At 40.8% G+C, this 22,823-nt stretch overlaps 1 protein-coding gene across 1 annotated transcript in view; it reads left to right on the top strand.

The window, feature by feature from the left end:
• Positions 1-22,823, top strand: part of Kif26b (kinesin family member 26B) — a 481,849-nt gene that overhangs the window by 154,323 nt on the left and 304,703 nt on the right. Inside the window, exon 3 of the mRNA XM_077802765.1 lies at positions 18,589-19,122. Within this exon, the coding sequence (XP_077658891.1) occupies positions 18,589-19,122 (534 nt within the window). The remainder of the gene's footprint in view (positions 1-18,588; positions 19,123-22,823) is intronic.

The following is a 22,823-nucleotide window of genomic DNA, read 5'->3' on the forward strand; positions in this document are numbered from 1 at the left end:
ACCCTTTTGCCAGGGTGTTCTGCCTCACTCTAGCTCAGAGCAAGGAGTGAACCTCTGCAACCATGAGCTGAAATAAACTTTTCCCCTCTAAGTTGTTCTTGCTGGATATTTTTGTCAAAGCAACAAGAAGCTAACACAAGGCCCAAGTGCTGAGAGCCATAGCCAAGTAAAAATGATGCATGGCATTTTTGGTTGTAAGGTGACACCAGCAAGCCATTGAGATGAAATGATTATGTTAAGATCTGCACTCAAATGGATATTAGACCCCTGCTGTCCACCTCGCCCTGCTACTTTGGAGCTCTAGCGGGACTCCCAAAGAGTTCCCATTGGTTGGGAAAGTGCGGTAGGAGGGAATTCCGGAGGAGGGATTTCCTGTTGGTGTGTGTGTCCAGGAGAACGCCTTGTGTGTGTGTGTGTGTGTGTGTGTGTGTGTGTGTGTGTGCATATTTCCCGGGAGCATACAAGGCATTGGCGGGAGTTTCAAAATAAAGTTTGTTCCTTTTTGAGTGGCTCGTGATTTTGTGCCCAGCCAGACTGCAGCACCCAAGTCTTTGGGAAAAATTGGAAAATGAACAAATGAACAACAATAATAAAATAATCAGTACTCCTTTCAGTAAATAGGTAGGAAGCAAAAGACACGTCTTTGAGTGAAAGCCCTATTCTTTCCCCATCCATCCTGCTCCCTCCTGCAGTGGTTAACAGCCCAGTGCTCTTCATTATGCAACGACAATTTTGTTTGTTTGGTGCTGGAGATTGAACCCCAAACTCAGGCATTCTAAGCATGGCTCTGTCACTGAGCCACATCTCCATCCTTTATACAACTCATTTTTTGTAAAAGCTAATTTTTTGTAAAAACACATGAAGCTGACTCTGTACTTTTCTTTCCTGAGCCCCTTGGTATAGAAAACTGTTTAATCTACTCTAATATTTTTAATGAATTTGGTCATCTTGGTGCAATGGGTGCTGGTCTTGAAAGAAAAAACCCACTGAAGGTAAGAAGCAATTTACCTGGTTAAACTGTGTGGAAAATCTTAAATTGCAGGGGTGTAGTCTGCTACTAAAGCACACGTGAGCCATATTTAGCACCCCTATCCATCAGGACTCAGAATAAAATGCCAATAGCCAAACAGCAACAAAGTTGGAGAGTGTTTTCTAGACAGCTCCTGGTGTGATCTCCCAAGCATAAATTTTTATTCATCATTCAGGAGGAAACACAGATTACTTTCAGTTCAGTTTTTACTTGGAGAATTTGAAAATTCAGAACCAAAACCAAAATGGAAAGAAATCCCCATCCCTCCGCACATCACCACTGTTCACGATGACTTTTCAGTGGAACTCACAGACCATTATCAGAGAAATTGCCTCCACTCTGGGCCTCTTTTCTAAAGGTCCTTTTACCTTCTCTTCCCAACTTCTTCCCAAGAACCTCTGAACTCATCTACTTTATCTTCAGGTCCTTGACCACAGTATTTCATGCTTCCTTTCCATTGCTCTTTCCATACTGTCCTATCAACCTAAAACAACAGAGGGGGTGGCTCTTCGAAAAATTGTTATTTATTTGGGAGTGAGCAAAGATTACGACCTGGAATATGTGTGCTCTGATGGATCACAGGCATATTCATGAAGACAAAAGGAGGCAAGGGCTTTTAAAGCCAAAACAAGGAAGGTTACATATGTTGTTTTGAAACAATTATGCCTGACTACAAGGATCAATAACAAGGATGGCATAAGCCCAAGTCAGATAGACAGTTTCTGGGCTAACGTCCTTGAAGAAATATTCTTTATGCAATGTTGGAGTTCTGGCAGAGTGTCTTGTGATAGTTCTTATTATCGGACAAATCATGCATGAGAGATGCTTCTTCATGGCTTTCCACCTTGATTTTGCTAGAGTTTGACATAAGTGACTCCATTTTTATTTTGGTCACTTTTACAGTCCCTACCTCCTCTCTGAAATCCCCCTTTTGCATCTCATGCCATCAGATCATTGTTGCAGTCATCTCCCCATCTGTGTTAGCCAGCTTTCCTGTACTATAACCAATACTTGAGTATCAACTTATAAAGAGACAGTTTTAGAGGGTTCAGTCTGTGTTCATTGGTCCCATTGCTTTGGGTCTATTGTGGTACATCATGGTGGAAAAATGTGGTCAGAAAATGAAAGAGAGTGAGGAAAAGGCATCAGAGTCTCACTGTCTCCTTCAAGGGCATGCCCCAATGACCTGAAGACCCCTCACTAGGCCCTACTTAAAGATTCCACCCAGCACCAAGCTGGGTGGGCCACACTTAAACACTGGAACTTTGGGGGACACTTAAGATCCAAACAATAGTGCCATCTCTGGCTCATGCAGCCTTGTTCCTTGAAGACATAACTCTTATCATTGACCAACCCTTCTTGTCTGATGATGTTTGTGATTCCTGTGTTCTTGTAGATTGTCCTTCTGGCATCTCAAGTCCTTGATCCAGTGGCCCTGTCCAAGGACCTTATTCTTCACTCAGTCTCAGCCTCTCATCTCCATAACTATGCCCTAGACCTTACTGCAATAATGATCGACAATGCAGATCTTATCAATAACTCTTTGACCTCTCCCTCTTTTTTGGTCTCTCCATCTACAATCTTGAATCCCAAACTCTTCCACTCCATTGAGTTCTAACATCTATTCCCCAATCCTACCATTCTTTTCCCTCTTTCTCACTTGCCTAGGCCTTTGCTTCTTTCCTGATCCAGGTTAGAGTCCTTATCCTCCATTTTAATCATGATTTTGCTTTATCATCTTGTAACATTAACTCCTTTACCCATTTCCCTCTTTATCTCGCTCTTTTCATAACACTGCAATCTTAGTAAAATCCAATTCTCCATCTATTGTGCACTTGTACACACTCAGCTTAACTTGAGTGGAATAAAACACAGAAGCATGCGTGGTGACTATTAATTTCAAGTGGACTCTGAGTCCCTGGCTGCCAGTTGTGCCTTCACTGCCATTCCTGATCAACTACTTGCTTTTTTTTTTTTTTTTGGGTCCTCTCTTTCCCTTCATTTTTATCTTTGGTCAACTACTTTTATCTTCCCTTCTTTTCAAAACCTGACACCTTTGCTCCATCTTCACTTCTCAGCTGAATTTCCTCAGCCTCCTCCTGTCTGCCCTCTCATCTTTGCCCACATACTTTCCCCTCTCCTGATTCTATGGGTGAACTGTCCATCATTCTTAAAGGCCAGGCTTCCACTGGCACAAGTATTTGTTGACCACCACTCTGTGCCAGACACTGTTCTAAGTGTTTTCTGCAGATTAACTCACTTAAACCTGTAAGGTAGGTACCATTATTATCCCATTTTATGGTGAGGGAACTCAGAACCAGGTCAAATGAGCAGCACTCACCTGGTGATCATTCATTCCCTCCTTCTTGGAATGCTTTCTTCACCTTATTTCCTCAACCACTCTTAGTTTCCCCACTTTACCTCATTAAATATTCCTTCTCAGTGTCTTTTGCTGCTTCCTCCTCACCTGCTCTAAATTAAGTCCTGGGACACTCATTCACTAACTTTTTCTCTCTCTCCATTCTCTCCCTATGTGATCTCACCCATTCCCATAACTTCAGGGCTACCTATTTGGTTTTGATTTCCCAAATTATAAACTCCTTCCTGGATCTTGTTCCTGAATTTGACCTTAGAGTCCCTTAGTCCATTTGGGCTGCTGTAATATAACAACCAATCTTATTTCTCATTGTTATGCAAACAAGATCAAAGCATGGGCAGAGTCCACGTCTGTTTTATAGATGGCCATCTTCTCACTGCATCCTAACTTGGTGGCAGGGACAAGGTAGCACTCTGGGGCCCCCTCTTATTAGGGCATGAATCGTACTCAGGAATGCTTTGCCCTTGGGTCCTAATCACTTTCCAAAGGCCCCATCTTCTAATACCATCACCCTGGTAATGAGGTTTCAATTTATAAGATTTTTAACATTCTGTCTATAGCAATTTCTCTGAACTTTTCAACTGTTTCCCTTCTTCACTCAGCCTATTTCAAATCATGCTGGCTCCCCGCTGTTTCTAATCTTGCTAACCTTGTTCTCACCTCAGGGCCTTTGTATATACATGTTCCCCTGTCTGGATGCCAGCTGTGGCTCATGGCCTCACTTCCCTCGGGTCTCTGTGTAAATTTTCCGAAATAGAGTGGCCATCTCTGACCATCCTGTGGAAAAGGAAATAACCCCTCACTTCAGCTCCAAAAGTCCCTTTTCCCTGCCCTGCTTTATTGTTTTCCATGTGCCACATGACATATATTTGCTCGTGCATTCATTTTTCTCCAGGAGAGAGCTCCATGACAGCCACGCCCTTGTTTTATTCATGTTCTGTCACCATTACGGGGCATTTAACAGGTGCTCTGTAAATTCATTTGTTCAACAAATCAAAGAAGCCACCACAGGAATGCAGACATGTATGCTTTTCAAAATTCCATGCGCTTGGTATTTTAAGAAGTAAATTTTTAAAATATGTAAATTGATTTATATTTGCACATTGAATAAAATAACAAATATGTAAGTGAGTTGTCTTTCCCCACCCCTTAAGTTTTCAGACATTTATAAATGTACCTGAAATTAGCATAAAAGATTCCAGCAGGTTTTATGTTTTCAGTTGTTGGTAATAGAAATAGTTTAAATAAAAAAACATTAACAGGTTATGGTTTCGCTGAAGGACTATAGTATTTTTGAAAGGGAAACATCAATAATCCAATTTTACCACTTCCTTAAACCTTGGAAACACACAGTACTTATTAATGTTGAATTATTTAATAGAAATTTTTTAACAACAATAAAAAACTTACCCTGATATTAACTGTCCAGTGTCTAAAGGTTTTTAATAATGTCTCAGTAACATTGACTTAATGATTTGGTTTCTAAGAGAAATAGCCAGCCTTAGTTAACAGTAAATCAGGTTAGGCTATTTGCAGATAAAACAACTAAAACTGCTTGTAGATAGCAGTGTGGAAAGATCAGATAGTAAGCAAGCCACTGTCCACAGCTGAGCTCTATTTTCAGCTCCCAATAACAGTGGAATTAATAGCAAACATATCTGTATTTGAAACTTGAAGAACACAATTATGCAGTCCTCTGAGAACAACATTTTGTGGAAATGCTACAAAGAATTGTACTTGAAACCTATTTACAAAGTTATACTCCCAAGGTCTTTGTCATAGAACTTTTTAAAAAAAATCTTGTGGGCAACCTCTTGACCATGTCACTGGGGGACAGAGGAATTCTGAGAGTATATTTCTTTCATAAATAATTGGCATTCACATATATCCCCTGAGGATATAATCAGATTCACCCAGCAGCCATGAAGACAGCTAGCCTGAGGCTGTCCTGTTTGGTGGACCCATTTGACTGGGTTAAATGCCAGCTCCCCCTATGGAGGTGCCTGCAGTTTGCCTGGGACATTCTAGGCATAGCAGGGAGTCATTCATTCATCAGGGCAGTGGCCAGATGGAGAGAAAGATCTTGCCGAGTCAGAGTCTCCTTCATTCTGAAGGAGATTTCTAGAGATTTCTCTACTTGTGTCAGTTCAGTTACCTCTGGATAGACAAGGGCTCACTGAGAAGTCGATCTTGATGTGGCTTCATAGAGCACCCTGAAACCCTGTGACCTCTGAAACCCACTGTGCATTGGTTTCCAGAAATGTTTGACATTTCCAGTGACCATGGTTGATTAAAATCTCATCCCAGAATATGCCTCCAATCCTTGGACAGTGTCTCCAGAGCAGGGAGACGATTAGACAACGGAAGTCATTTTATGAACATTTCTATAGTGAACCTTTCAGAATCAAATCAGAAGAACACTGGTAGAGGAAGGTGGGAGGAGTTGTTTTCTTTCCAACTTTGGTTATCTCCATTCTTGAGCCTGTCTAACTTGTACTGCTGCCCCCAGAACCCTATACCAGAGCCATCCTACTGGTTTCCACCCAAAGAGATACATACACCCACCTCTGTGTGTGTAGAAAATGTGAACTATGGACCCTTGCTACTCTGTGATTACGGACTCTTTCTTTTATACCTTTTTAAAAATTTTATTGAGGCTGTTTGTATTAGAGATTTTGGTGTTATAGTTGCTGTGTTTTAAGTTTCTTATATAGTTGATTTACACAGGTAGACTATATACATGAATTAATTTATTCAAGTCTGTCTCTTGGAGGGCCTCTTAAAGATAGCCAGAATTCACTTTTTTAAAAAAAAATGAAGATAAATTGCTAATTCAGTAATATAGCAGATAAGTAAAGCTGTAGTCTGGCATTCTAGATGCCCATGTTTGTGGCTTCCTCACCCTTTTTCTCTTTTATATAGTGACTTCAGCTTATTGTGCTTAAGGCTATGTAGGAGCATCTAGAAGGAAAACCTTAAAATAGGCAGCTTTGGTCTTTTGTCAGGTCTTCAAACTGTTCTTCCCACTCACCCTACCATAAGGGCACTCTGAGAATCCTGTAAAAGATGTGACCCTTAAAGAGGTTAAATTCTGTGAGTGGAGGGCAACAGGAATGACACCCTCAAGGGAAGATGGCGAATCATGGTACACGCCCAAGGTCATGTCCAGAAATCCATGCCTGCCCTTCAGTAACCCCTTAATCAGGAAGGAATCTCAATTGAGAATGGCTGGCTGGCTCTTTGATTCTATGGTTGCAGAATAGCTTGTGGCCACTAGCTTCTCAGGGACCATTGTTAGATTGTTATTGACTGACACTGACAGAGAGTTGTGGTCAAGTCTCTGGAGAAGGACTTCTTGCCTCTCCTGACTCCTTCCTGGCCCTGCCAGGAAGTGATGCTTTGTTCATTCATCATGGTGAATTTCCAATTTAGACCTTTTTACTAAAGCTTATTATGGAAGAAAGAAAGGCAAGAAGCATTGCAGAACATCCAATGATTAATGTTTTCCTCCCTAAATGAGCAGACAAGATATTTGATGGTGAAGGGTTAAATTTGGGCATCACAGGTAGGTGCTGGAGTTGTGAGTTACGAGTATAGACACCCTTTATCAGATGTTCCTAGAATATTCTAGCTTTCCCCCAGGATGTGTTAAGTCATTTCTAATGCATCATGAAAGAAAATTAAAAAAAAAAATACATAGCTCAGTTCCTCGTCCTCTAAGGGTCTGCCCCAGGCTGGGGCACTTAGGGCCAAAGCCTTTGTGATTTCTCTCACCAAACCAAAGCCAGCATGAGCTTGGCATATGGTTTGAGCTACGTAAATGTGGTTTTTTTGCAGGAATAAAGAAATCCTTGGTCTCTTCTATAATTGCACCAAATTATACCTTCACAATGACTTTGTCTTATCATGGCATTGGTTTCTTTTCTCCAGAAGGGAAACTGCAAAGTTACCATGATGTAAAATCTGGCCAGAGGCTTGAAGTGATTTCATTTAAAAAGCCACCTCAGCTGTCCCCTCTCAAACCTGGGCCAAAAGGCAAACAGGCTCAGCTTCAGTATATACTGAAGCCATGTACCAGATCCACAGTTCATGTGACCAAGAGCTTGGGGGCCCACATCAGCCTTTTCCATCACATTCATAAACAGCCTGTGGCACATTCAGCAGCCCCCTGTCCCCAGTGAGGGATCTTCACTCCACCAGCATGTGAGGTTTTAATAGAGAGAGTGTTCCCACCCACAGCGTGTTGATACACACCTGCCAGACCCAACCCCACTGACAGCTGCACCCAAAGAATCCAAACGTAAGACAGTATGCTCGTAAAAATTTACTGCACCTAAGGGAAACTGAGGCAGAGAAGAGCCAGAATTTGTTTCCAGTTATAGAACATGCACTCATTGTCTTGCAGAGATTCCTTTCTGATGAGAACAGCAAGAAGGGATCAGGTGAGAAGCTTTAAGTCAAAGTTTCAACCACGGCCTAGTTGAATTGGGGCCTGGATAATTTTTTGTTAAGGGTCAGGTGCAGGGACCAGGTGTTGCCCTTTGAATGATAACCTGAATGATATTTAGCTGTATCCTTGCCTCTACCCACAAGATGTTAGTAGCCCCCTTCCATATGTGACATCTGAAAATGTCTCTAGGTATTTCTCCCATGTGCCCTGGAAGTTCAGAATCACTAGCCATTGACAACCATTGGCATAGGAAGAGAATTTGGTGAAATGATATTTGCATTAGACCTTTAGTCTTTGGGCTATGCCTCCAGAGCTGTTTGTCATTTGCTTGAATTATTGTCTATAGTCCCCAGTGCTGAGGTACTCAGAAGGGTTGCAATTTTTTAGACATTCAGGATTCACCAGTAAACAGAATAGATAAAAGTTTCTGCTCTCATTCAGTTTATATTTTGGAGCGGGAGACAATGAATAGAACCATAGAGGGTGACAATTCTGTGGAGAGAAATAAAGCAGAGAAGGGGGTTAGGGAGGGCTGGAGGGAACTTGGAGGTGGTATTTGAGTACCTTGAAGGTGGTGAGATACGGCCAGGCAGATGTCAGTGGGGTAAGTTGTCCACGTGGGAGGAACGGCAAGTACAGATTTCCTGGCTGAACATTCCTGGTGTGTTTGAGGAATAGCAGAAGAGTTTTGTGGCTGGCACAAAGTGAGTCAGGGAGCAAGTAGTGGGACATGAGGTCAGAGAGGGACCAGGAAGCCAGATCCTGCAGAGCTCCATGCAGAGACATTGACTTTGACTTCCAGAAAAGGGGTGGAGGCCAAGGAAGAATTTTATACTCTGGAATACCAGGATCAGATTTAAGAGGATCCCCCTGGCTGCTGCCTTGGGAATGAACTCCAGGGGGGAAAGAGTCAAAGTTGCCATTACTATTAACATTATGGCATGGTTTCTGCCCCTAGGAATGTACCATGATCGTGAAGATAGAACACGTCCAACTCTAATAAGGAAGTGTTTGCTAAGCACTATGAGTGACTCAGACCAGAGAAGTGCTGTGAGAGTCCAAAGCAGGGAGCCATCCCAGTGGGGAGTTGGACTTCATGGATGTGCGGGGGCCCTAGGATGAGCAAGCAAGGTTTTTGTTTTCAGCTTGGTGTATGGATATATAATTGACACTCAGGATGTGGTACACATTTGAAGTGTAGACTTTGACACATTTGGAGTTATATTTACACACTTGAAACCATCCCTCTACTTACCCCTAAATGTTGTCTCTTTGTTTACAAGAGCAGGTGCGAATTATCATCAGGGAAGGAACCTAACTAAAGTCATAGAGGGAAACGTAGGGGCTTCTATGGGACAGAGGCAAGCCCATGATGCTTTACAGGAGGGTCCTGTGAGGACCTGTGGCAGATATTTGGCAAGATGGCTTGAGGAAAATTATGTGGGACCCAAACACTGGGTCACAAATATTAGGTCACAGGGGAATCATGGAAGTATTTAAATTTGTTGTAAGACATGGTCAAAATAGGGTTTATCTGTTAAAAGTTCATCTTCTAAAAACAAAAGCAGCACCACCAAATCTTAGGTATGTTGTTTTATTTTTTGTAGAAACTCCAATAAAACAAAACCAATTTCATTCACACTATATTTCATGCATATAAAATCAATGAAAGGAAAAAGAAACATTAGGCAATTTCATAATTAGGATACTTAATAGAATCCATGCCATATAAGATCCAACTGCTTTCAGAGTGAAAATAATTCCATCTACCACCTGATGGTACCTTAAAGCCTGCACATAAAAAAATTTAACTAGTCTAGATAGACTTTAATAATTGAAAGGTAAAATTTTAGTGTGTCATACTAGAATCTCGATCAGTGCTTATAATTGTAAGATTTATCACTTTATTTTTGTGTCATGTTGAACATGAACTTTAATGTTAAGGGAAACCTTTCAAGTATGTATTAGGAGTCCATTCTTGCTTCCTAAGCTCTTACTCTATTTCTGAATGGATCCTGTTTCTCCAGGGTCAAGGGATAGATTTTCAGGATAGGAAATGTGAAATCATTTCTCTTTCTACATCTCCTGGGTGGGTATTGGTAGCTCTCAGGAGACATTGGCCAGTTGGTGGCTCTATGATTCTAACTGAACATCTAGCAAAGCCCCTTTGCAATATTACTTTTAAAGGGGAACTAAGGAAGACTTTTTAGTTAGTCCTTCCAGTGAGACGCATATTCTCAAATTCCATGAAAATGAATGACTCTTAAATTATTTCATGTTCAGCCAGAGGAAGGAGAAATTGTGCTTCATTTATGTACAATGTATCAAAATGCATTCTACTGTCATGTATAACTAGTTAGAACAAATTAAAAAATAAAATAAAAAAGATCTAAAAATAACTTGTTTTGTCTCACAGTAGAGAAAGAACAAATTAAGTCTAAATCAAGAAGAAATTAAGTCCAAATCAAGTAGAAATTAATGGAATTGAAAGGAGGAAAACAATAGAGAAAAAATCATTGTAACCAAAAGTTGTTCTTTGAAAAAAATTAGTAAAATTCATAACATTTAAAAAAATATCTCCTGGTCACACCATAACTAAGTGATTGAACTGGCCCTTGAATCTCCCATCTTCTTAACCAAAAGTTTTCAAAAGAATCGACAGATACTACCCACACCATCTTTTCTTTAACTGGAAAAGGTGAGACCTCGATTTTTTTTTTTTAATATGTAGTTGTGATGAAAACAATCTCACTTATTCTTTTGAATAAGTTCACTAATTCATGAATTGTCCTTATGTTACCGCTGATGACCGGTGACGGTGACGAGTCCTTGCTTCCCCAATGTTGAAGAATAACACCAGAGAAGCACGCCGAGGCAAGGTCAGAGTGGAAAATTAGAAGTTTATTAAAGGACAGCAGAAAAGACTTCTCCCGGAGGAAGAAGGGGACCCAAGAGATGGAATCTGTGGAAGTGCGGTTGTCTCTCCATTTTATAGTTTTTGGTGATGGAATGCAGGTGGGAAGGCCCAAAGGGATGGGACACAGGTGGGCCAAAGAAGTAATCTGGGCACTTCCAAGTCAGCATCTTCAAGTTTGCTGTTCATTAACACTTCTTTGGGATGGACCTTGGCCTTGGTCTTTTTCCTGGACTTCATTAACATCCCAGGAGAGTTGCTCAACTTTTCTGGGAATTCATTCTCAACATGGCCTCCATTTTAGATTTTCACTCGATATTAGACCTAACTACACTGACTGCCTAATTTTAAATCTGGCTTCACCTAATTATATATTGTTTTATTTAAAATTTTGTTTTGAAGTGAGGAATTAGTATCTCTTACATGCCACACTTGTGAATTATTTATAATTCTTACAACAGCTCTATGATTTGGGTAATATTTTTCATTTATCAGTGGAAAGAACTGAAACTCAGAGAAACTGTTCTAGTGTCCCCATGTCCACAGCGGGCAGGACAGAGCTGGTTTCTCTACCAAAGTCCATGAGTTTTCATCTTCTGTACTTAGTGTGGTCACCTCTTGTTTTGACAGAATTGCTTTGTTTTAGTTTATTTCGCTATTTGTATTACTCACACCTGTTTTTATGGGCAATTTGGGAGGTTCAGGGCCATGGTGCTTGGCATTGGCTTAATCTTGGCGATGGTCTTCTTGATGGCAGAGTCCGGAGGTGGCACCTGGTATCACGTGACCAGAGACAGAAGTTCGAGAGTGCTTGTCTGTCTGCCTGGTGCAGGAAGGTTTTATCATCTGTAACACGTTTTCAAATGTTGCAGTAAGCAGCCCTGTTAATTGTGCTCCCACCTGCCTTTGGTGCGCCCAGCTGTCTCTCATGCGGATACAATCATTCAAATTCAAGCTGCACATGCCATTTTTAATAGGACCACGTCTCTCTGCAGTAATCCAGAGCAGAATCGCTTAGGTTGGGCACAGTCACTACATCTCAGGTTAATTTAGTTTCTTATGTAGAACAACTTTGGTCTGACATTTAACATTTCTCCCTTTGGTGTGGGTATTTTTTTTTCTCTTTTGTCTTTCTGAGCTCATTACCCAGCATACCTTTATTTATGCCTTTACATTATTTTCTCCGCACACGCTAGGACCCATGTCTGTGTGCATACTAATGTGTGATCGTCATTACTGGGTGAAGTGCCTCAGAATAGGCTGGTAACAATGAATACAAGCTTTGGGTTCAGATGTTGCAGGCAGGCTGGAAGGAAGTTTCTATTTAAGTTTTACGTTAATGAAGTAGGCGTGTGGACCATAGCTTTCTATGACAACTGCCTAACTTTGGAGCTTGATCCAGGCTAGCATCCTCACCTTCAGCTCACACATTGTGTTTAGTGAGAATGCAGACTGCTTGAGGGTGGTAACTTTCCCACAAAGAACAATAGTGTGTCATTACTTTGCAAATGGTCTAATTTGTTCCCAGGCTGCTCTCTGAGGCAGTCATGTCTTGTTTGTGGTCTAGGAATTCCAGGAACAACAGGAATAAAGGATACAAATGTTTAGGAATGTTTAGCCCACTGTTAATTCCTACCGGGTAGAATTAGCATGATAAGTGGGTGAGAAAGACCCTGGGTGATTGCGACCCTTTGCATCTCCTTATCCCATTAAGCACAAGTGGAAAGTGAGATGGAAAAGTCAGGGAGCTAATAAGCACCAGAAAACAGAATCTTTCTCAAGAAGAAGTAACATCCACTGGCTGTCATTTGGGGAGTATCCTTGGATTTTTAGATCCTTAAAATGTCCTCTCTGACAATGGTTAATTAAGATCTGGCCACTGGTCTCAATCTCTCTTCTGAAATTACTGAGGGAGGCAAATATCCCTTCTTCAGAGACATTTAAGTCCAAATATTTGAATGTTTAACTAGGAATGAGAATAGTGGTGTTCTTGGTTCAGATCCACCAAAGATGGTTTGCTTCCTATTGGTTTGCAAACTTTCAACTTTGCAGTTTCCTTTCAGAAGAGGTGGTCATTAATACCAACACCTGCCTTGGGGAACAGAACTGCTATGAATTGCATTGAGGTTCTTGAGGAAGAAAGGACACTCATGGGGAATGTGACAAGGGCGGGCAGGGGGTGGGGATGCAAACCGGGGCTGTAGCAGGATTCTAAGGAGTGTGAAGATAAATTCCATTGATCTTTTGGGAAGCCTCCAGCTGTGGGAAACAAAACATTGTATTCTCTGGGCACTATCTTCCATTCCCAGCCTCCTGGGACAGCATTTATGGAGGAAAAAAAGTTTAAGGAACAAAGTAAAAAGAAATGGGCCTTTGAAGAACAGCTTAAATCTTGTTGAGCTTGTCACGAGAGGCCTCTAGAATAATAAACTAGAAGCAAACATCAACAGGAATTTGTACAACACACACTGGATGCTGACTCCAGCTGTTGCCTTCATCACAGACCCAGAGGCTTTGGAGGAACACATTCAAAGTACTCTTTTGGCTAAAATAATGTGGAAAATCAACCCCGTCCTCAATAGTGGCTCGGTAATGGCATTAGCATTTATTGCTAAGCAACCTGTCCCTCAGAGGATGAAATGGAACAGAAAGCAACAAGAATTGGCAAATAGCTTTGTTCGCCTGGGCAGTAGTTCTGGTTGTCTTGCTTGAGTTCCACAGATGCCATAGCCCTCTTAACCAGTTCCCTCCTCATGCATTGAAAGCTGATTGCCAAATCCTGGAAAATAAGCACCATACCTGCTTGCTGGGGAGTCAAACTTGCAGAACCCAGAGTGTCCTACTGGTCTGGAATTTTCCTTTCTGTTGTCTTGTTTCTGATGAGCTGTACTGATGGCTAAAACATTTTTTTTTAAAAAAATTCCTTTATATTGAAATGTTACTTTCTTGGGAATCCAGGAAAAAGATTAATAGATTAATGGAGGCTAGAGAATCTATTCTAATAGTTGAAGGAAGAATCAGGGAAAGGAGGAAACCGCATGAGGCTTTTTAGGCAGGTATAACAGTTATGGTTGGAAAACGGTTTTAGTCTAACATTTCAAAAGAGTTCATTTCATGATAATTGTATAATAAGTGGCTGTGTCAGTCAACTTTCTGTCACTGATAACAAATACCTGAGATAATATCAACTTGTAATGAGAAAAGGTTTATTTTGGCTTATGGTTTATAGATCAGGCAGGGATAGAGGGAGAATTTCAAGTCACCAGGATATGGGTGGCTATTGAAGCCACGGGCTTGGATATAATTGGTGGGGAAATGAAGTCTGCCAGAAGATGGGAGTCAATTTTAAAAATGAGTCACTAGACTATGAGAGATGTGACAGGAGACCCCATTTTCCTGAAATACTCTGTACAGGAGATAGTGGGATCAGAAAAACATGGAATTTTCCTTGCTCTCATGAATTGGACATATTTAGGTGTCTGAACATTAACTTCATTTATCCCTAACCTTCCTTCTGAAGAACTTTATCAGTTTCCTGAATGTCTTTTAAAATTCCTCTCATGAGAGATGGGGCAAAAATGATTTTGTACATTTTCCTGAAAGATGAGAGTATTTTGAATGCAGACCCCCTAAACTTAAAAAGGATGAAAATGTTTCCCAAGTGCCAAGAACCAATTTTCATATGGGCCTTAAAAATAGGGGTTCAGTTTGTGGGTGGTTCATCACTGCTCCATCTATTTCCTGACGTCATAAAATGGACCAGAACTAGACAGTATAAATGTCTTTGAGGCCCATTAGCAAAGTAGCCTGCCAAACTGGATGCTTAGTCCATTACTTCTCTTGGTGCAGGTTTCTTTTGGTGTCAGCTAACCAGGGATGCTTCCTTAGCTCATCTCCTGGGCCACTGTCGTCCTTTTTGGATCCATATCAGGAAAGCACTGTTCATGTGTATCATTCATGACTCTCAATGCTTTTTTGCCGCAGTCTGGCTGGGCACAAGATCACGAGCCACTCACAGCCTTGTAGATTCAAACAGCAATCCTTTATTCCTGAACTCACACGGGCCTTCTACAAACACGTTCTGGGGAAATCCAAGTTCTGCCGCCGCCAATTCATGTTCTCCACGAGGCTTTTTATCCCTATTCCCAGCAGGAATAACCTTAAACCTGGAACTGCCCTAAACCCAGATTGTCTTAAACCGGGAACGCCCTAAACCCAAGGATCCAGATACTTCCTAAAACCTGCAGGATACACCCTAAACCTGGATCCACCCTGATCCTTGAGCAGGGTCACCTTTCTCAAACACACATGCAATGTCACAGCGAATTTCCAAGGCAAGTCCATTTAACATGGGGTACGCTGGCAAGGAAATTTCCATGCGTCATTCCTACTTGGCAATGGCCCTCAGCACTTTTTCTTTCTCATTTTTCCTTGTATATTACTGCTTTTCCTTGAAGCAGTCTCCTGTTTATTTCAGCACTTACAGAAAGCTTTGTCTGTTGATCACTCCTCTTTGAAGTTTTGAGTTGCACTGAAATATTTATAATGTGTGGACAAGCACTTGAAAGGCATTTTAGTTTTCATAAAATGTCTCTCTTGACTTAATGAAGACTTTTGATGATAGGAACTAACATAGGGTTTCAGATGGAGAGTTGCTTAGCTTAGGGATCACCTCTTTTGACATCAAGCAGCAATTATAAACTCATTAAATAATCAATCTCAGCTTTCCTCCACAATGAGACCACACTGGAATCCTTCTTGTCTGTCTGTGGCCACCATATTGATAATAGGCTCAACTGGAGTACTCATGGATGGTTTTGTTGACTTTCACAGGGCTGGCTTTGGTTAGCACATGTGTGAGTGGAGGAGAGCCCTGGGGAACTGGAGTTCTTGTTAACATCTTGTGAACCAAAGGGGAACATTGAGCTCCATGATGTGTCTTTGGATTGGTAATGGGAGTTGCTATAGACTGGACTAGAGGTGACAGCAAGGGATATGGCATTGGGGTAGTCCAGGAAGCCTTCTTGGTTCATCTGATGGTAAACTCACAGAGGACAGGAATTGCTTCTATGTATTCTCAGATTCCCAGTCTGGTGAGGTATCTGGCAAGTTGAAGCCAATATACCTATTTGTTCAATGTTGCAAGTTGAGCTACAAATAGTAATAGGTTCAATAAAGATAGACCTGCTGCAAGGGAAAGTAGTAAAAAACAAGAAGAGAAGAGAAAAGGAATTCTTAGAACTAAGGATGGCTTTTGCAGTTTCTGTAGAGTGGATGTGTCTCCATGTTAAAATGAAATCCAGAATCTAAGGCTAAGCATTTAACATCTGAAATAAACTGTGATGTGTGGATATGACTTATAGCTTCATTTTACTGTAGCATTTCTTTCATATGATTGGGTTAACAAAAATATTCTAAATAAGAAATTAATTTGAAGCTTCTTGAAACCAAATAGTTTGGTGACTTGAAAGTGTATATCATCAGTTATGGATTGCATTTAAGTACCATTCTCCTGTTTCTCATTATCTTTTTTTTAATATTTATTTTTTAGTTGTAGTTGGACACAATACCTTTATTTAATTATTTGTTTTTATGTGGTGCTGAGGATTGAACCCAGGGCCTCACAGGTGCTAGGCAAGTGCTCTGCCGCTGAACCACAACCCCAGCCCCATCATATTATCTTAAATTATACAGGAGAATGTGGGAAGAAGTGAACTATGCAACAACCAAAAGATAAAATGCCATATGGTCATTAAAAATAACATTTTCAAATAGCATTTATTGATAACGAAAATTCTCATCATATAATGTTATGTGAAAAAGCAAGAAAATATATATTGGCACATATGGAAACCCAAATAAATTCTTTTTGAATAAATGAATATTTCCTATAAAACCTTATATCTCTGTGCAAAAACTATGAGTGTATTAAATATGGATATGTCTCTTTGGCTCTTGAAGTAAAAAAATCTTGGATTAGTGATGAAGAAAGTATGGGTATAATCCAAACTTTTAACTCTTTTGGAGTTGAGGTGACCGTTTGTTCTAGAATGATTCCTTAGAAACTCTTTTAGATCCCCCATGCACTAAGTTGGGCTTAGAGACTGTCTGGACAAAGCAGCTGTCATTGAGAAGGATGTCACCAGACAAGCCTCATATGGTTCGCATCTCTTTGTCAACTGAGACTTGATCAACCTTGACCTCCCATTGTTTCCCATCATTTTATATGACTATCTTGAGTTTCTACCTCCTGAGCTACTCCTTGCTGTGGCTGTGTAAAGAGGCCTCTTGACTTATTAATCAATTAATCAGTGCATGCTGGGGAGCTGTTCAAGGTAGTTAAACAAGGAAAACAAAATGCAGGAACCCATAATCAAGATGGATCGTAATTAAGAAGGACCCTCCCACCAATGATCTTCCTGTCCACTTTGGATGCCCCACACCACCCCCTCACCCGTAGCTCAATACACCCGATTCATCCCTGATGAATTTTCTGCTCCATAAAAATTAACAGCAAATTTCAGAGGAGCAGATTTTCTTCTAATGTCCTAAAGGAAAATAACACTTGAGATGAGCCTCATCAATTATTTCTAACAACTGTTGAATCTCAAAAGTTCAAGCAGCCTATTCAACCTAAAACATACCATAATGACTTTGTCCACACAGGCAAGTACTATTCTCTATTGGATTCTATATGACTCCTATTGGAGTTATTGAGTTGGTAGGACATTACCAACAAGGATAGGCTGTGACATAGATTAGAGTATCAGTGAGATTAAGTAATTTGTCCAAGGTCACACTGAACTCCAAGGTCACAAGTAGCAGAACTATTCCAATGCCCAATTAACATTCCTAATGTTGTTTTTGGTGTGTTTCTGTTTTCCTGTAAAGGTTAAAGCGAAGTAAACTAGAGACATAATCCTCATTAAATCCATTTTCTGATTTCTTTTAGGTATGTATTAAGTGTGGCCTCTGAACTAAAGATTTTTTATTTTCATGTTGGTCTTGTTATATCGTTCAGATTGGTCTCAAACTTCTGGGCTCAAGTGATCCTTCTGCCTCAGCCTAGGACTAAAGTGTGCACTACTGTGCAGCTCTAAGATTTTTGAAGAGTGGTTTTAGATGAATTTTGTGGGGAAAGAATCTTGGACTATTGTAATGGGTCAGGAAATCATATACATGGATACAGAGAGAGGGTGAATGAGAAATACTAGTTAATCTTCAGAGGTTTGCTGTGCTACTGGGGCAACTGACCTCTGGTTAAGAATCTGCTTTGGTCTGGTTTCCTTCCAATGACATTTAGCATATGGTGCTGATGAAATCAAGATTTTCTAACAGAATCTCTGTTTGTGCTCCCAAGTAGCACTTTCATCCATTACCAACTTTCTAGGGATAATAGGAACCATGGATCCACAATGCAAGTGTCCAGAATGTCTACATTCACCCTCCTCCACCATCCTATCTAGACAGACAATAATGTCTTCTGTTGAACACCTAAGGAGAGTCCAGGTTGGCTATTATTCTTTAGTGGACATAAGGTGAATCTGAAATGTTCCTATTGACTGGCCTGTAAGAATACTTAAAAATTATGTTTAAAACATATTTTGTTTTGTAATGCCTTTGAAGTTTTCACTTCAAAATTCTTACATTTGTGTAATGTATTTGTCAACTGTAGACTCTTCTGCCCATCTGGTGGATAAATGCCAATCAAATTCTTTGGGTACAACTAGACTTTGACTCATCAACCAGACATCTGAATTGAGCTCATCAGCTTTGAGTTACAGACTCTCCTTTTTCTCTGTTCATGTGTTCTCCAGGATCCTGCTTTCTCAGCTGTGATTCATGACAAGCTCCAGGTCCCTAATACCATCCGGAAGGCATGGAATGACCGAGACAACCGCTGTGACATTTGTGCCACACACCTGAACCAGCTGAAGCAGGAGGCCATCCAGATGGTGCTGACTTTGGAGCAGGCAGCTGGCAGTGAGCACTATGATGCCTCACCTGGATCACCACCACCACTCTCCAATGCCTCCACCCTGGTGGGGTCACGGCATGGGGGTGGGCTCCAGCAGCCCAGGGATTGGGCCTTTGTGCCTGCCCCGTATGCCACCTCCAACTATACAGGCCTTGTCAACAAGCACAGCAGCAAGCCCAATAGCCTTGGGGTCAGCAATGGAGCAGAAAAGAAGAGTGGATCCCCCACCCATCAGGCCAAGGTCAGCCTCCAGATGGCCACAAGTCCCAGCAATGGGAACATCCTTAACTCGGTGGCCATTCAGGCTCATCAATACCTGGATGGCACCTGGTCCCTTTCAAGAACCAATGGAGTCACCCTGTACCCTTACCAGGTAAGTTTCTCTATGAGCAAGGACAAGCAGGGTTGGATAGAGTTAAGGTAGAGAATTGGGCAGCTCTTCCTTTATCTACCCTTCTGCTTTTGGGAGCTCTACTGCTCAGAGCCTGATGCTTTCATGTGACCCCCCACAGTGTTCTGATCCAACCAGGCCTGCCTGTGTTGAGAGTGTATCCTCCAAACCTTCTACTCTTACCCTCTCTCTGCTCAATCAGTGTCTCCTTTCTAAGAGATATTATTGGTCTACGTAGTGCTAAGGGCTTCCTAGTAATCAGGTTTACTATAAGGAACAGTGACTCAGAGTATAGGACCTAGAGATATTTGGACTGGAGTCCAAGTCCTGGTGTCCACTTACTAGCAGTATGACCTTGCATAAAGGGTTTGTCCTAATTCAGGCTCAGATCTCTCATGAGTGAATAGAACAGTAGTAAGAATTAAATAAGGTTACATATGTAAGACATATGGTTCAATATCTGGCATATGGTAAGAGATTGTCATTGTGCTATTAACAAAGATTTTAGAAATTAAGACAAGTGGGTGAGATTTTTGAGTCAAAAGAATATGGTAGGTCCCTAAAATCAAGATTTTAAAGCGACCTGTGGAAAGAGCTGGACATCATTAAGAATTAACTATATGAAGGACTCTACTTCCATTATCTACATCTTCTAAATGAGGTGTAGAGTCCCTTCCTAATCTCTCTACTTTTTTTTAATATTTATTTTTTAGTTGTAGTTGGATACAACACCTTTATTTCACTTGTTTATTTTTGTATGTGATGCTGAGGATTGAACCCAAGGCAAACTGTAACCCTTTTATATCTGTAACTCATCTTAAATTTTTTAAAATTTATCAAAGGTGTTTTCCCCCTTCTTTTCTCTTAGTTATATTATCACAAACCTCCTCATTTCCCTAAAAGATTACGAGAACAGATTTTAAATCTGCCAGAGAATTTTAAAAGATTGTGCTGATTTTTGGGGGGTGGGGTGGGTTTTCTCTGGGGTGAAAGTTGGGTTAAACTCATGTGCTCTGTGTTCACTCTAACCACTGTGTGGGGAGCAGCAGAGAGGTGACAGTTTCTGGTATGGAGAGGTGGCCATGATCATGGGATAGAATAGTCAGGGGAGGCAACTGGCATCATAGGTGATCCTACAAATCTCAGGTAATTTCTCACTGTCCCCATCATCTTGGGTGTTGGGTGAGTAGCCTGCCACTGATACAGGGACTCAGTTTTCTTCTGTCAAATATGTCACTACCTTCTGGGAGGCTCAAAGTCCAGATCTTCAGTAAGATCTGGAAACAAGGAAAGAAAATGTGGAGGATCTCCCGGGAATTTGGGGGGCCCAGCCTGGCCTTGGTAGGGCTATATCTTGCTTCCATCCATATTCCAATGGCAAGAATCCAGTATCCTGGCCACTTTCCTGCAGAGGAAGCTGTGAAAGTCAATCTGCCCACGTGCCCAAGAGAGAAATAAACAAGTTGAGTGTATATATAACACAGTTTTGTTATAGTGGGCCAAGGTACATGGAAACAAAATGAATCAGATGTGGCTGATAAAATTCACGGTGATTTCAAGAGTATTTGAGAGGGGTTTAGATTGTGTTTTTTGATATCTTGAAAGAAAATGTGAAGCACTGATTATTTTTCTAAGAAGTCCGCATTCTTGGATTGCCAAACTTTTTTTATTTACTTGGTACCTTGTAGTTTCAAAAATAGAATACACGCATCATTTTATTTAGCCCTAGAGCAGGCCTATGATGTAGACAGAGAAGATGTTAGATCTTCTTTTCACAGATGGGGGTTAAGATGCTAAGAGAAACTGAATGACCTGTGAAACCAGCACCAGTCCTTGCCTCACAGGGGGTTTCTCCACCCCATCTGCTTCCAGCTTTTCTAGCTTACCCCTGAGATATCTCCTGTCAACCTCTTTTCCAGATAGGAATCATTTCACACCAAAACAAACAAACAAACAAACAAACAAACAAAAAACTCATCTTTTGACTTTTAGGGTTGGAACTGTCACTTGATTTTGGATGGAATTTTCTGGATAATTTATATAAATATAATAAAAGAAGCAATGGTATCTGGAGGAGGCTTTAGGATGTAATTTTGAAAATAACTGGGGGAATGTGTTAACCAGATTTACATCACTAAAACAGATTCCTGAGATGATCAACTTCAAAGAGAAAAGATTTGTTTTGGTTCACAGTTTTGGGGATTTCAGTGCATAATTGGTTGGCTCTGTTGCTCTTGGGCCTGTGGTGAGGCAGCACATCATGATGGATGCATGTGGTAGAGCAAAACTGCTCACCTATTTGTTAGGAAACAGAAGAGAGTGAGGAAGGGGTCAGAGTTCAGCAACCTTCCTTAAGGACACACCCCCAGAAACCTAAAGACCTCTCATTAGGCAACACCTCTTAAAGGTTCAACCATCTCCAAAGAGTGCCACCCTGGGGACCAAAGCTTCAACACATGGGCTTTTGGGGGACATTCAAGATCCCAACTACAGTAGGCAGGAACAGAATATGACTTCCTTTTTTATTGTGGAGTGGTGTGGAATTTTTTTTATTTAAAATATTTTAAATAGTATATTTTAAAATTATACATGAAACATATTTTTTGTCAAATAAAATTTAAACTATATGAAGTGTTTAGACAGACTTTAAAACTCTGTGTCATCCGGATGTTATAATTGGGTACATTTCTTCCCAATGTTTTATGTAGTCACATTTGTAAAATTATGATTAGGCTCCATTCTATGAACTGCTTTTCACCTAATAGATGGGGTGCATTTTCCCTTGCCATCATGTATATTTACCAAAACATGATATTTATTATTAGCATAATATTACCTACTCTCTGAATGTATTATATTTACATGACCAAGTATTGATTATGAGACTGCAGGTTTTTGCTAGAATAAATGAAATGCTCAGGTGAACATTCTTCCACCCAGGTCACATTTCAGCACGTCCCTCAGTTGTGCTCATGTTACACAACAACTCACATTTCACCTTCTATACCCCACAGCCCTTGAGCATGTATAAAGGGCTCCTCAGAAGACATAGCTGCTACACTTGTGCTAATGATGCTAATGAACAAGGATGGAAGAACTTGGAATTGGTGCTTTTGTTGAAAATATTCAAAGTATGGTAAAGATTTGTAGGAAGGGGGACATCCTGAAGATATTGTTTAAAAGGAAGATTAGGATTACTGGTGCATTTATTTTATTTTTGCAATGGTTCTATTTCTCTTCTTCCCCTATCTCAAAGGAAAGAGAATATCTTGAATAAGAGGAAGTATTTATTAAACCCTAGTCAATTACCATGCACTGTGCTGGGTGTTGGGTGGGGCTGCTACCCTGGCCTAGAAACCCAGGTTCCTGGCCTGTGTTCCTCATAGTGAAAGAGAAGGCAGTTGTACTGCTCATTATGGGGCAGATAGGTGAATGCAAAGGTAGAGAGATGCATGGCCTCTGACAGAATGCAGAAGGAATTGGAATCCATCCCGTGGGGCAAAGGTTGCTAGTATGGCTTAAAGCTAGACATAAAGATGACTCATACAAGCTACCAACTTGAGATGGTTCCAGATAAATTTTACTATCTCTTTCCCATTCCAGTATGGACCAATACTTGCATTTCCCCTGGGTAATACTCAGAGGGACCAGAGGAAATCTCTCTGGGATAAAGAGATTTGGGA

Source organism: Urocitellus parryii, chromosome 9 (genome assembly GCF_045843805.1).
Source record: "Urocitellus parryii isolate mUroPar1 chromosome 9, mUroPar1.hap1, whole genome shotgun sequence".
Classification (NCBI taxonomy): Eukaryota; Metazoa; Chordata; class Mammalia; order Rodentia; family Sciuridae; genus Urocitellus; species Urocitellus parryii.